This window comes from Benincasa hispida, chromosome 11, assembly GCF_027475165.1.
Source record: "Benincasa hispida cultivar pf3 chromosome 11, pf3_genome.v1.1, whole genome shotgun sequence".
Classification (NCBI taxonomy): Eukaryota; Viridiplantae; Streptophyta; class Magnoliopsida; order Cucurbitales; family Cucurbitaceae; genus Benincasa; species Benincasa hispida.
Window position 1 is genome coordinate 58201446 of NC_143488.1, and position 15224 is coordinate 58216669.

At 34.9% G+C, this 15224-nt stretch overlaps 1 protein-coding gene across 3 annotated transcripts; it reads right to left on the bottom strand.

The window, feature by feature from the left end:
- Positions 1-453: 453 nt before the first annotated feature.
- ATERDJ3A (DNAJ heat shock N-terminal domain-containing protein) lies at positions 454-5479 on the bottom strand. Of its 3 annotated transcripts, none has more exons than XM_039049536.2 (7): positions 5257-5479; positions 4997-5052; positions 4697-4770; positions 3899-4419; positions 3464-3805; positions 2906-3259; positions 454-1574 (listed from the first exon to the last, which is right to left on the bottom strand). In XM_039049536.2, the coding sequence occupies exons 1-7, from the start codon at positions 5347-5349 to the stop codon at positions 1287-1289; spliced, it is 1728 nt and encodes a 575-aa protein (XP_038905464.1). In that variant the 5' UTR covers positions 5350-5479; the 3' UTR covers positions 454-1286. The 3 variants fall into 3 exon arrangements, with proteins under 3 accessions (XP_038905464.1, XP_038905467.1, XP_038905465.1); XM_039049539.2 differs by having other exon boundaries at positions 3899-4454; XM_039049537.2 differs by having other exon boundaries at positions 3899-4356; positions 5257-5471.
- Between the last annotated feature and the right edge of the window lie 9745 nt (positions 5480-15224).

Sequence of the window (15224 nt, forward strand, 5' to 3'; positions counted from 1 at the left end):
AAATGAAATTTAAAAACATTTACAAACAAGATAACACATATTTGTAACTTGTAATTCTTTTTTTGATTTAAGTGTCACAAATTCTTCCTTTTCCTTTTTTCTTTTTAGATCACAAGGAAATTAAAACAAGTTTTTAATGGCCCGTAAAATTGTACTTAAAAAACCCCCGAAAATTTAAAAAATTGTTTTTACAACTTGCAAGTGGCGTATCTGAGATTAACGTAGAAGTCAGTTTAGAATATTTATATTCTTCAAATTCCAACGCATGAAAGTGATGGAAATTTTAAGAAAGTGACAACGATGTCCCGTGAAATGCATGTGAAATTCTTCTCTCTCATTAGAAGTCGATAAATTTAATTCCTCTTGCTTCACCTTCACAAAAAGGATCATTTTTTATATATTGTTCACCGATAAATTTAATTTATATCATTAATACTCCATGTACACTTAAAATAGAAAGAAAACTCAACAGGTAAAAAGTTAATATTCATGTACACTTAAAATAGAAAGAAAACTCAACAGGTAAAAGTTAATATTCATAGGGAAAGAAATATGATAGAAAGTTAAATACCCAATCGACCTAAAAGCTTAGTAGATAAAAGTAAATCTAATTACCCACAAATATATGAAATTAAAGTTTTAAGGTAAGATTTGAGGAATAAAATTGATGATATTTCTCCGTACGACAGTATCTCCAGCTACTTTTGTTTGACTGGATGGAGACGTATCCTCCAAAATGTTTGGAACTTTGCTCGCTCGGTGGACTACTCCGAGATGTTCGGGAACTGTTTGATTCCTCGCCACCACATAATCCAAACTAGCTTTCAACACTCGAGGACGAGGAAGTTTTCAAAATTATTTGGGCTTTGAAAGCTGTAGTAACATTATCGGCCCATGGGCCCTACTGGAATTAGACTTGGCCCAACTCCAGCACATTCAGAGCCGAAACCAAATTGGCCCATTCCACTTCACACCTTCTCCAAGGTGCAAGATCTCTAAAACAACTAATAGAACACAAATACAAGTAAAATTAAAATTAAACTAAATTAAAAGTTCCCGTTCCTCCCATATTAATTACTTGGAGGTTATGATGATCTGGGCCCCACAAAATGCAGGTGGCAAACATTTCCTTATAACGCAAGCACCTCAATGGGGAAGAGTTTTTAGATTATATTTTCATCTCTTCGCTATGTAATTTTTTCTTTTTCTTTTAAACTTTATTCTATCTACTCAAAATGTACATAAGACCTCAAAAATACAGTTTGTGTTTGTCAATGGCAGACCTTTCACTTCAAGATAGGTTTCTGGCGGGTCTTGGTAAATGTAACATCCCCATTAAGTACTGACCCAATAAATTTTTCGACTTCTTCTTCTGTTATTTCACCTAAATGTGCTGCAAATTTCCCTTTTCGACGTTTGTAAGCGATCAATATTTTATCAGATGACTTGAATCCTGCACCGTCAAATGCATTTAGAAATGATGGTTGCTTTGATGCATCTACAAGAGCATAGGATATGGTTTCCTTTGAGCCAGGCGTAGAGTTCTGCCGTCTTGACAATGTCTTTTGAGACACCTGAAAGTTATTGAGAAGGGAGAGAAAATGTAAGGTATAACTGATAGAAACCAAAACCAGAATCACAATGTGTATTGCAATATAAAAGATAAAGAACTCACAAGATTAACAAGTAATTTGATGTACTTGCACCTTCCAATCTTTATTACTTATACACTAAATCACTCGAACTCTTTTCTTATCAACCGTATTTATAACCAAACTACTCAACAAACTTCTTAATCAATTACTATCATACCCTTAATAACCTAATAAACCCATTTATATCCCGATGGGATTCCTATAAATAACAAAGCAGGCAATCAACAAGCAAAACTGCAGCGGCTTCAGACTATATTAGTACTTCAGGAACGATAAGGCCATGAAACAACTATGGAAGTTTTGGGAAAAACAGAAGGATTGACTAGTTAAATGCCTTTTTAACTGTACCAAATTCACTCTAGAGGCAAATATTAATTAATTGCTCTGAGACTTATGTGCATTTTCATACTTAGAACTCAATGACATTAGTATACAACCTATAAGACGGATTCTATTCAAGATCGTTACAACTACTTATAGGTCAACACAAAAATAGTGTTGAAATAAGAAAGGTAAAGAACTACAAGCAAAAATGCAAAGGCAAAGCAGGCAATCAACAAGCAAAAATGCAGCGGCTCTTTAGACTACATTAGTACTTCAGGAATGATTAGGCTATGCAACAACTATGGAAGTCTCGGAAAAAAACCGAGGGACTGATTAGCTAAATGCCTTTTTACTGTTCCAAAAGTTACACCAACATCACTCTAGAGACAAATATTAAATCATTCCTATTAGACTTAGGTTTGTTTTCATACTGTAGAACTCAAAGACGCGATAGTGCACAACCTATGGGACAGATTCTATAGAAGTAACGTCATGACAACTACTTATAATCACCATGAAACTGGGGTCAAAATAAGAAAGGTAAAGAACTACAAGTTAACCGAGTAGCTTGAGGTGTTTGAGGTGCTTAGATGCTCCCTATCTTGCGGACTTCAACACTCTAGCTTGACCCATCCTATACTACTCCGTACCCCATCCTTTCCCACTCACCCTATTTGTGGCAAATCCCCCCTATCGACCTCCCTACTTTATTACTTATATACTACATTGAGGTTCCTACTCCCCCAATCATTGTGATCTAATCAAATAGTCCATCTATACTTGGTGTTGACAGAATTCTCATAGCTAGTTACCATTAGAGCTTTTGAAATTCCTTGACCAAAACATGAATAAAATGGCAAAGATGTGATCAATTTCCATCCGATCTAACTGTGAAAGTACATATACATAAATGTAAGTGTTCTCACCATATTTAGGATCAATTCCAATTTGTTCCTTGCTTTAGAAGATCTGAAGGCACCGATAACACAAACAGGAGTCTTCTCCCCACAGACAGAATCAAAGTTGGACCCTGTCAATAGAGGGATCTGATTCTCTGCAGAATCAGATTGTGTTTTGGAAGCTGGCCTTGACACTGCCTTCCTGTTCTTTTTCTCAAAACCATTAAGCAAATTACTGAGATCATCAATGGCAGACTTCAAATCCTTCACATTAATCCCTGTTCTAAGAACGTGCCTCTCCCCATTTGATAGCCAACCCACAATAGCAGGAAGTGCGTCAACTCCCAACTTCTTTACAGAAGGATCTGAAACATCCGTGACCTGTGCAATAAAAGTTAATTCCGTTATCAAGGTATGAAAATGAAGCATCTCCAAAGAAATAGCCCACAAAAATGATGGCATGGATACTGCTATTAATTTAATTCACGCACTAATAAAAGTGCTCTGATCAATTAACCAACACTCATTAACAGATACTAGCCCATACAATAATGAGATAATCAAGCAAGCTCAGTTATAAAATACCTCTGTGTCATAGAAACTGAACTGCTTGCGAAACAACCCGCTAAGGACACGCCAGATAACTGGTGTATCCTTTTTGGTTGACAAAAGCATTAAAGTGGGTAGTCTTCCTCCATCGCTGGAAGAAAAATCAAACTGCTTCAAATTGACCCGTTGCGAGAACCTTGGAAAATGCTCTTGACAAAAACTTCTCAAATTCTTCACAGCAACGTCCCCACTGTACTCTACCAAAGAACCCTCGGTGCTTTTTATGTATGAATATACAAATATCCTTGGAGTTCGATGAGGATAAATGCCGAGGTCTTTGCAGAGAGAGGATTCTGAGTCACAATCTATTCTTCCAACCTTCAAATCGAAAGGTAAAACAGAAGATGAGAACAGTGACAAGTCATCAGAAGAACTATTCAATCTTAGAAATATGAGTACTTAATCTAGCACCTTTAAAGCTCCCTGTAACGAACTGGCAACTTCCTCTATGATTGATTGAACATGATCCACCCCCTTCAAAGATGATGTGGTTGGAAACAAAAGCCAAGTCATTCCCTGGTCCACAATTTCTTTCTTAAACACTTGCTTATTAATGACCTTGATGCTTGAGGAAGTTCTAGAACCAGATTGAGCCTTAGAGTGGCTGCCAAAACTACCAAAATTACCCTCATCCTTGAAGCCACCACCAAAAAAGTTGGAGAATATATCCTCCATGCCAAACCCGAAGGGATTTGAACCACTAGGCCCACCAAAGGAAAATGAGAAAGACTGTGAACCTCCCTGTCCACCGGTACTCTGCCATTGGCCTGGCCCAAAGGGCTGCTGACCTTGTCTTCCTGCTCCGTTCGTAAAGAATGTATATCCACCACCTTGATCCTCTGAAGAGCCAGGGCCAAATCCAGGGCTACCTTTTTCATTGCCATACATGTCAAAATTTTTTCTCTTCTCTTCATCTGATAAAATTTCATAGGCTGAAGAATAAAGAAGGTCAATTGTGGTGGAAAACCTGACAATTTTTTTAGCATATAAGAGCAAAGTGAATATTTTGTCATTTTGGTGGAGTAGTAGTTTAACATGACATCAATACAAGACAGCGTTATTTTTTCTCCGACGTTGAACCTCATTAAACAAATTAAATATACATTATTCAACCAAAAATCATCCGACAATTCGAAAAGATAGATAGGGGAAAGAGATGAACTGCAGCAGAAATCCCTGGCCAATAAATACATTAATCAATCAAAGTACCGTTATTGATTTCTTCAAACTTCTGTTGTGCGCCTTTTTTCTTATTCTTATCTGGGTGATACTGAAGAGAGAGCCTGCCAAGGATGCATGGAGACTCTAATAAGTGAGAATGACTAACCCAGAAATGAAGCTTTGAGAATAAATTGTAACAAATCAAATATAAGATAGCAAAATCAACAAAATCCAGCACAATATCAGTCCCAGATGAGATTCAGTGAATGTGAACGCATAACCAATAAAATTCTGCCATGAGCTAACACAACCACACGAAGTTATTTGGAGGGAAGTGAAAGAACATACTTGTGGAAAGCTTTCTGAATTTCCCGCTGACTCGCATTCCGCTCAACTCCAAGAACCTTAATGTAATTCCAAAAAACGCAACAAAAATGACCCATTCTATTACACCATCACAAAATACTCCATAACAAAACACATGTAAAATTCTTCATGTTACAAACAACTAGACGAAAATCAAGCCGAACATCAAAATAAAAAACGTCGATGAACAACAAATGCCAAAATGCATCAATGAGAGAATAACTCAGAACAATCTTCGTTACCTTATAGGGGTCCATCGTTTTGGCTTCTAAAGAACACAGGAAAAGGAACAGAAACGCCATAATGAGAGTGATCGATGCTAAGCGAATCTCCATGTTTGGACCCAACTGAGTTTTGTAACTGATGAGTTTATGAATTGGAATTTGGGAATTGGGAAATGGGAAAAATGGAGGGAGAAATGAAACGATGAGAGGAAATTAATATAGGTTCCTTCCCGCTGTCGACAGAAAGGGAGAAATCCAGAGCCTTCCAATTTTTGCGAAGCAGTAATTTGCTTACGTGGCAGCTCCAAATCATACCACGAAATCTGACCAATGAGAATCGAGAGTTAGCTTATGTCACATCTTAAATCCATGGTTACTCGTCCTGTCTCTCCACTCTTTTAAATGGGCCGGCCCAAGTAGTATATTGTATGGACTTGTTCATGCTGGGCCCACTCAGTTGAGCTCATAATCTAGGATGGAATCCAATAGGTTTGGGCCGTTGATTTATTTGCAAGGGATTTTTACATAAAAAACCATCGTCTTATATTTAAAAAATGTCTTTAATTTTAAAATTTTCGAGAAATTCTTTAATATTATTTTTTTAAAAATTTACCATTTTTTATTATTTTTGTTCCTAATTTTTATATATATTTTTCTATTTTTAAAACTTTTTTGGAGAGAAACCTAATTTAGTATGAAGAGAGAAGATTCATTTGATATGATTTTTTTTCTTCATATTTTTAAATGAAGAGAGAAAATGTATTTATTTATCGAGATTTTTTTCTTTATTTAATTTAATTGGAGAGAGAAAATACATTTAATGGTTTTTTTTTTCTATTTTCATTGGTTTCACGTTTTTTTCTGCAGATTCATGATTATTTAAAATATACATCAGAACATTTTGTTAGGAATTTGAAAATATTATAACCAATATATGAAATATACTATAGTATATAAATTCAACGTTTGACTAAATCATCATATAATACATTTATTATGGAGAGAGAAAATGCATTTATTATTAATTTTTTTCTTTTTCGATTGTAGAGATAAAATACATTTGATATATTTTTTCATTTTCATTTGGGGAGAGAAAATGACATTTATTTTGATTTTATTTTCCATTTCGTTTTTCATGTTGATTTTTGTTATTATGTGAAGTATTTTATTAATTATTGAGGGAGAAAGAACATATTGCATGAGGGAGAGAAATATGCATAGAGGAAATATATATATATATAACGTATGTGAGGGCTAAATTGTAAATAGCCACTTATATTAGTGAAAATAGGGAATTCACTTACATCACTCTTAACGCCTTTTATGTTGAAATTCCTTTTTGTAATCATTTAATTTTTCTTGGCTTTATACACAAATAGATTGGATCCAATTACACAACTGTCTAATGTTTCTGTATGTTTTACCTTAGGGTTGACTGGACAAGTGATTAAATTAAAAAGATTTTTTTTAAAAAAATGTCTAATTATATTTTTCACTCAAAAAATGTCTAAACGCCTCAATTCTTTAATTTATTTAATTTTAAAATGGACAAATATGCCCTTTTGAAAATCTATGTTGTTAGAGGAATTTAAAATGAAATCTAAATATAAAACAAATAGAATGAAAAATAAATCAAATTTTGTAGCCTGCACTAATAAAATCAAAACAAAATCACAATCACATAATGACATAAACACTAGCACAATTAATGTCCACGTTATTTTAAAAAATAAAGAAATACCAAAAACTAAAACTTATACCATATGTACAAATACGAGGTGTATACATTAACCTCAGAGCTAAAATAAATCAGAATGATATATATATATATAAAGATTAACTCATCTAAAACCCAAAAACGAATAAAATCTTTTGGGAGAAAAAAGAAAAAAATCATTTTTTTTTTAAAAAATATAGAAATACCAACAACTAAAACTCATACCAAATACAAGGTTTTCACGTTGCTCTGTTTACCTTGTTTTTGTGTGGACAACCTGTAATTTAATGGAGACAGTGTATAACTCAATGAGGATTAAATAAAAAAAATAAAAAAATAATCTTACTCTCGAGGAAACAAACTATACATTAAACTCTATCACCCTAGGCGTTTCCACCCGCACTTAGTTAAACTGTGATCACACATAATAATCTCTAACCCATCAATCAAACCAACATACCAAACCTTTCAAATCAACTAATTGACATAAACCATTACATTTTCCCCCTTCATCTATTTAAAGAAGAAAAAACATAAACCTAGATCCCCTACAAATACACAATATTTGTTATACCCTATAGATGTGTGTTGCTTGATGCTACGTGCGTAGACAGTGTATTTGTAGGTGCCAAACCCTTTAAAATAATTAACATAAACAAAGAGTTTTTGTGAGTTGTCTCCTATCTAAAATCATCATTGCTGCTTAGATTTGATCGTTGGTGCGACTATCGCTTGAGTTCATCCTATTTCGTTATAGATTTGCCTCGTTGAACAACCCACTAACTCCCCCACCGCAATAACCGCCTAGATTTGAGTTCTTCTCACCGCTCCTCCATTTGAATGCCACTGCACATATTTTGCTCACTAAAATCCATTGATCGTGGGTTTCTCCATCGTTTATTCTATTGTCTTCCACTTCCAGTTGCAAAAGCTACATAATTCCAAGTCGAAAATTTTTTAAAATGCATTTTGTATGTGACGACCCAACTTTCTAAGATATCTGATAAAGCGATTACTTTGTGTATACTTAACTTGTATATAAACATTTGCATTAAATACATGAAAAGGTTGCTTTATTAAATAAAGAATCAAAACAAAATTTTCTGCTCAAATTTTCATAACATATTGAATCAGGTACCCCCAAAACATAAATTTTAAAATAAGAAAAATTAGCTGAAAAAAAAATCTCTAACACCTAAACTCTATCAAAATCAAGTTCATGAAAGAGAAACAGTAAACCATGAACGAGATACAAGAACTATATGCGGAAGTGTCTGTCTAGTCTTTTTGTCACAGGTTCCTCTTGTTAGTTGTCCGAGTATCCTTCTCCTTACCTGAAAAACATGTGAACATAGAGGTTGAGTATAAAATACCCAGTAAGTGACCACATTGTCAAGATCAGGCTATGCAGTGAATGCCTAGGGTTAGTAGGACATACATACTGTAGTTGTTTCTGAATGACTAACTAAGGGGACAACCTATTTCGCTCTAGCTCACATGTCTAGTGGCTTGATGATACACTATCAAATAATGAAAAACATGAAAGTGAACCTATCGATTCGCAGAATTGTAACATGCAAATGAACTTGTCGGTTCACGCATGTTTAGTGGCCTGATAACGCATCGTCAAATAGGAAACTGAACTTGTCGGTCCACTGGAATAAAATATGCCTCAGGCGAGATGGTAGATCACCCTTACTGATCTAACATGCATCACATATATAAATCTCATAAGTGGTCTCATATCACAAATCATATTATAACATATAGATCTAATATGCTCATGATCCTCATAATTTTCATGCGTCAAAAAGGGTAACACATATTCCAATTCATGCTACCAAAATCTAATAAGTAACATGATAATTTTGAACTTGGGTGCCTAGTATGAAGACACCCGTAACAGTATCACCTATCTCAAATTAAGCTCAAAAGAAAAAAGAAAAAAAATATTATGGTAATTAACTCCACAAAATTTTCGATTTGGAACCTTATAACATAATCCAAATTTTAAATTTAAATCTTCAAGTCAAATTCCAAACACCACTTAACCAAGTAGCTCCAACTTGAAATACTTACAAAAAAAACTTTGTTGAACCCACCTAAAATCGTTCTCCAAAACTCCAGACAACAAATTTTCAACCTTAAAACTTATTCAATGCTTGAATCTAAGGTCAAACACATTAGGTAAAACAAGTTTAGTCCAAAAACTTAATTGGTAATCAACCACAATCCAAAGACTTCATGGAAACCCCAAAAAACTCACCAATCCTTTGCCAAACAAAACATAATTCGCTGGGCAGTGCGCTTACGCCCCCAAAAACTCCAAATCACCCTTCAAATGCCATGAGAACAAAGAAATTAAACCCAACACATAATGAGGGTTCAAGAACCACTCAAGAACATATCCAAAAACTTACCCAACCCTCAAGATCTAGCGAGCGACGGCGTCATGGTGGATTGTGTAGGGAGAAGCGGCTGACTCTCGGCACGCGACGGACCGGCAACGCAAGGCCAATGGCGACTGGGAACGAGTGCATGGCTGGCTGATGTCCATGACTGGCTGGTGTCCATGACTGGCGCACAACTCAATGGCAGTGATCGATGGCGGAGACCACAGCTAGGCGTCGGCTGGGTTGAGTGACAGACAGAGGACTGTGCAAAACACTGATGTGAGGTGAGGTGGCTAGTGCTTTGATCAGCTGGGAGAAGGTCCCGGCGGCTGAACCCACACGTGAAAAAGATGAATTCCCTTCTTTACTTCTGTTTTTTTAACCTTTCACGCTAACCTTTCACACATATTTTAAACCAAAATTCTAATTACTTTTATCTATCTATCTATCCATCTATATATATATATATATATATATATACTTATATTTCATTTTCCTTTTCCCTTTCCACAACAATTCCTCAAATTCTAAATCAACTCATTTTTTTTTTTTCCAAATCCCAATTAATTCCTTTCAAAATTTCAAAATCAAAATTTAACCTCAAAACTCAAAATAATAACTAAATAATTTAAGATCATTAAATTTTTAAAAAATTACCTTAAAATTGGGTTGTTACATTTTTCCCTCCTTAAGAAACTTTGGTCATCGAAAGTTTTAATCCTAAAAAAGTTATGGATACCGAGTCCTCATCTCATCTTCTCGCTCCCAAGTTTCTTCCTCGAACTGATGATTCTGCCAAAAAACTTTGACTAAAGCTATATCCCTATTGCCCAATGTCTTCACTTCTCGAGCCAAAATTTTCTTAGGTTGCTCTTCATAACTCAAGTTCTCATTCACATACAAGAGCTTGTAATCTATCACATGAGACGGGTTTACTACATACTTCCTCAACATGGAGACATAAAAACCATTATGAACTGTAAAGAGACGGTGGCAATGCTAATCAATATGCGACAAGGTGTTAGGTTTTGAAAAGAACTATATTTTCTATATTGATTCCCTCAATTCTACTTCAATTCTTTGCTTAAAATGTATATTTTATAGGTAAAATCCGATTCCGACATCAATGGAGTCATCCCAACAAATATGGAGTCAAATCAACCCAAAATAGACCAAAAGGACACTTAAAAAGAAGATCAAAGCCAAATTACCAATCTACCTCTTAGCTAAAGCAAATCAGCACACTTCAGCAATGCTTGAAGCGTCGCAACTCTCCCAAAACAACATAGGTCAATGCTACTCCAACACTACAAGATAGAATGCATCATTTTGCTGCGAAACAAGGCAGCATCATAATGCTCTACGCAACATTGCAACGCTCCCGAGAATGATGAAAAAATAAAAATGCTAGCGTGCGTGCCTAAGCAAGGCAGCATTGGACTCCACAATCATAGGGTCGTAATGCTGCGACCCTTTTTAGTAAAAATTCTCCAGTTTTCAGACTTCAAAGGGGGAAGAACTTTAGACAAATTTCTATTCCCAAGAACACTAAGATCTATTCTTTGTAAGTTTTAGAGATTAGAGAGATTCTGTCAAAATTACTTCATTCTTGGTACAAATTATGCAATTTTCAATGGATTTCTTGAAGAATTTACATCTCCATGAGTAGGTAAGTCTTTTTCTTGGGGATTTATGTAGATTAGTATTTTCTTGAGATTTTTCTTTGAATTCTTTCATGTAATTACTTGTTCTTGAATGTTCGTGCTAAAATTTTGAATAAAATTGCTTAAAGATGAGTTGACAACTCAAATTTGATCAATTTTTGTATGCAAAATTACATGGTTCTATAACAAAATTGTAACTAGCTTGCAAGAATTAGTAATCTTGATAGAAAAATTGATTTCTTTTCCTATTTTCTTGAAATAATCTACTAATTTCAGAACATTCATACAATCAATCTTGAATTTTTCAGTCTTTTGATTTCAAGAATTGACATAGTTAAGAAAACCCATGAGTTTAATGCAATTTAGGGACTAATTGTGGAATGTCTCTAGGAAGCAATTAAGAACTAAATTAGAGTTAATTATTTAATTTGCTAATTAGAGCATTATGATACTTTCTTAATGAACTATGGAACAACTTAATTGCTTGATTTTTTTAAGTCCATGATAGGATTTGCTAAACCTATATAAAATCCCCCAGATTTATTTTTCCATTGAAATTTATTACATAATCTCTCTCATTTCTCCCATAACTAAAATTTTCCTACCAATTATTATCTTTACTTTGATTTTTGTTAGTTTCTTTACAAACAACCCTCCTCCCCCCAATTGTTATCTTTTCAAATTCAAAATTCACTTTTTGGCAAGTTTATAGAGGTTCCCTTAGGATCGACCTCTTACTCCACTATTGCTACGTAGTAGTTTTAGTTATAGTTTGAGCCTTATAAATTTCATTTGTTTTTGGTTAGATAGAACTAATTGTTAGGGTTGATGCCTTAAATCTCGTTGGGTCTTATAGTTTGTAAACACTTGTATGAACAAACATTTGTGATTTATAATATATGATATTTTATTCACATTGTCTATGAAATATATGATATTTTAGTTGCATTAACCACAAACCAATAAACTTAGATCCAGGGTTATCGTTGTAATTTAAACATGTATGTGGAGGCATACAAGTGGATTCTGTTTAAGTGATAACCTAAATGGTCTGTAGTATATGGATAAGGCTAGGTACCTTATCCTATCCTGGTGACACTACGAGTATGGCCCACTTTGTAGGTATTACAATTGTTGTAAAGTGCTACAAATGATCTGATCCTGATCATTCGTGTATTAGATATGCAAACGGGGATATTCTATACAAAGAAGTTTGTATAAGACTAGACCACGAAATGTTTGGTCTCGTTATATAACGCCATTCATAATTGAGACTTTCATTTCACTAGGATGACCATAGGAAACATGACCTTAATCCTGAGTCAGTTGTGAACTCCTGCCTATGAGAGCAGTCCTTTGATTTGCATGGGTGAGAGTGGCTAGATTGCAGACTCAACAAACCTACCATTTTGGAGATTCGTTTGATTGGGGAGTTGGGAACTCAGCTACACAAGATGGAATTCACTCCTTCCCCGAAGCAGGGGTAAGTAGATAAATTGCTCCCTTAAGGGCTGATTTTAGGGCTTGAACAATGTAGTGCCACACCTTCTCTTGCCACACCCTCTCTTGGCCCGAGAGGGGTTTAGTCATAGTAGAACTATGATATATTATTCATTAGAGGGATCAGTGGTACTTAAGGAGTTAGATGTAACTACAGGGGCAAAACGGTAAATTGACCCAGTTGTACTTATGAGCGATTTGTGAAGGGTCATCGTACTGTTGATTGGCTATATCCAATGGACACAAAAATATATCTGTAGTGAGAAGAGTGCAACTATCGGTCTTTAGTGGAGTGCCTAACAGTTAACAGATGGTAGATAATGTGATTAAAGAGTTATTCACATACCGTTGGAGCATCAAGCTACAAGTCCATGAGGTCCCCTTGGTAGCTCAATGGATTTATGTTGAGAATAAGTTTTTGGGTTAATTTAATGTTCAAATTAATAAGAGAGATTTTGATTATATATGATATAATTAAATTAATTAAATTATATATGATATAATTGATATAATGTATTTGATACATTATTGTTTATTTGAAGGAACTAATACTTGAATATGATTCAAATATATTTTCTATGAATAAGATTCATAGTTATTAAATTTGATATAAATATGATTTATATTAAATGCCATAAAATAGAGAAAAAGAACTACGGTTTATATATTGTATATGATGCAATATTAAAACTATATGTTATAAATATGATATGATAAGTTAGTTATCATATTTATTTATATTTATTAATTATTTGATGATTAACTTCTTTTTCTCCATAACTACCCTTAGTGGGTAGTTATTTAGTTTTATGGAAAATTTGGGATAAAATGAAATTTGATTTCAAATCTCAAGGTATAGACGTGATTAACAATCGAGTGACTACATGATCACTTTGATAGACTATACGATAGCCTCATTATCTAAACGATCGAGTAAGAAGTCTATACGATAGTCTTGTTCGTCTACACGACAGTATTATTCCCTACACGATCGTCTTCCTCCTCCACACCAAACCTTCCCTCTAACCAAAATAAGTCAGAGCCCACCACTCTTGGATTCTCACACCGAGAATACCAAGGTATCCAAGTGGTAATGTTCTATTTGGTTTGAGGACCAAAGTTGATGCTTGCTGCTTGTTCGAGGGAGTTCGTGACTTATTCGTTGCGTTGGTGAACGAGTTTGATCGAGGGATTACTTGAAGAAGGGTTCTTCAAAAGTGTAATCTCTTGATCCTTTGGTTTTAATTTCAAAGCATGTTGTAATTTAAGATTTATGATGTTTGACTGTAAATGTATGCATTCGATCACAATGGGATTTGGAAGATCTGCTCCCGCTCAAAGGTCCTCTGTAAATGGAGTTCCTTCATCAATGACACCTATTTTTAGTACCGAACAAATTGGCGCAGTTGTTAGGAAACCGTGTAATTGACCTTTTAGAATTTTGAATTCCTTTTAAAAAGATAAGAGAAATAATAAACCCAAAAATAGTAGGTTTGATTAAGCTTATCTTTTGTGCATAACCTGCTCCTCTCGGAGTGTTCTTTTTTATTTTATTGTAGACATTGATCGTGAAGAGAGGAGACTTTGAAAGGAAAGAACAAGAGGTAGAGAAGAAGAACTTGAAGAGTTGAATCAAGAAGAAGAACAACCTCAACCAAACAACATAGGCGAGGCAAGAGAACAAACCTTGCAAGAACTAGCGGAGCCGAACTTAATCAACAACCTTTGTGCATCGGTATCCGGAGACGACCATCCCATTTGAGCTCAAATTGGGGCTTATTCATCTCTTACCTGCTTTCAGAGGGCAACCCGACGAAGATCCGCATAAACATATGAAGGAGTTTCATCCAGTATGTGATGGAATACGCCTACACGAGGTAACACAAGAGCAACTCAATCTTAGGGCCTTCCCTTCTCCTTGAAGGATATGGCCAAAGATTGGCTATATTATCTACCAACGGGTTCCATAACTACTTGGAGCAGTTTGAAGAATAAAACTTTAGAAAAATTCTTTCCGTCATCTAAAGCTCATAACATAAGAAAATAAATAGATGGAATTAAGCAAAGTGTAGAGGAATCTTTGTAAGAATACTGGGAAAGATACAAACAATTGTATGCTTCTTTTCCACATCACCAAATATCTGGACAGTATCTAATCCAATATTTTTACTCAGGTTTACTTCCATCGGAGAGAAGTAACATTGATGCGACCGCCGAAGGAGCTTTAGTGGATAAAACACCGATTGAAGCAAGCCAACTCATATCAACAATGTAGAGAACTCTTATAATTTTGGGACAAGGATTTTTTTATCATACTTTTTCTCAATCTAGTGAAGTAAGTGAGCTAAGGACGTAAGTATCTAATCTAGTTTCCCTTTTTACTCAGGTTGCCCAATGAGGCCTTCCTCAAGTCAAAACATGCGAAACGTGTGGATTAGCTAGACATACACTCGAGGCTTGTCCACAAGCCCAAGTCAATGCCATTGGAAGATTTCAGAATAAGTACGACCCCTAGAGCAAACTTATAACCAAGGGTGGTGAGATTATCCCAATTTCAAATGGGGATCTCAAGGGCAATATGAGAAGCGGAGGCAATCTTCTTCAAGCTCCTTAGGTATGTCTCTAAAGGACTTAGTGAAATCCTTTGCTAACCACTCCTTAAAATTTCAACAAGAACTCCATAATTTGCAAAAGACAACATATAACTTCAAT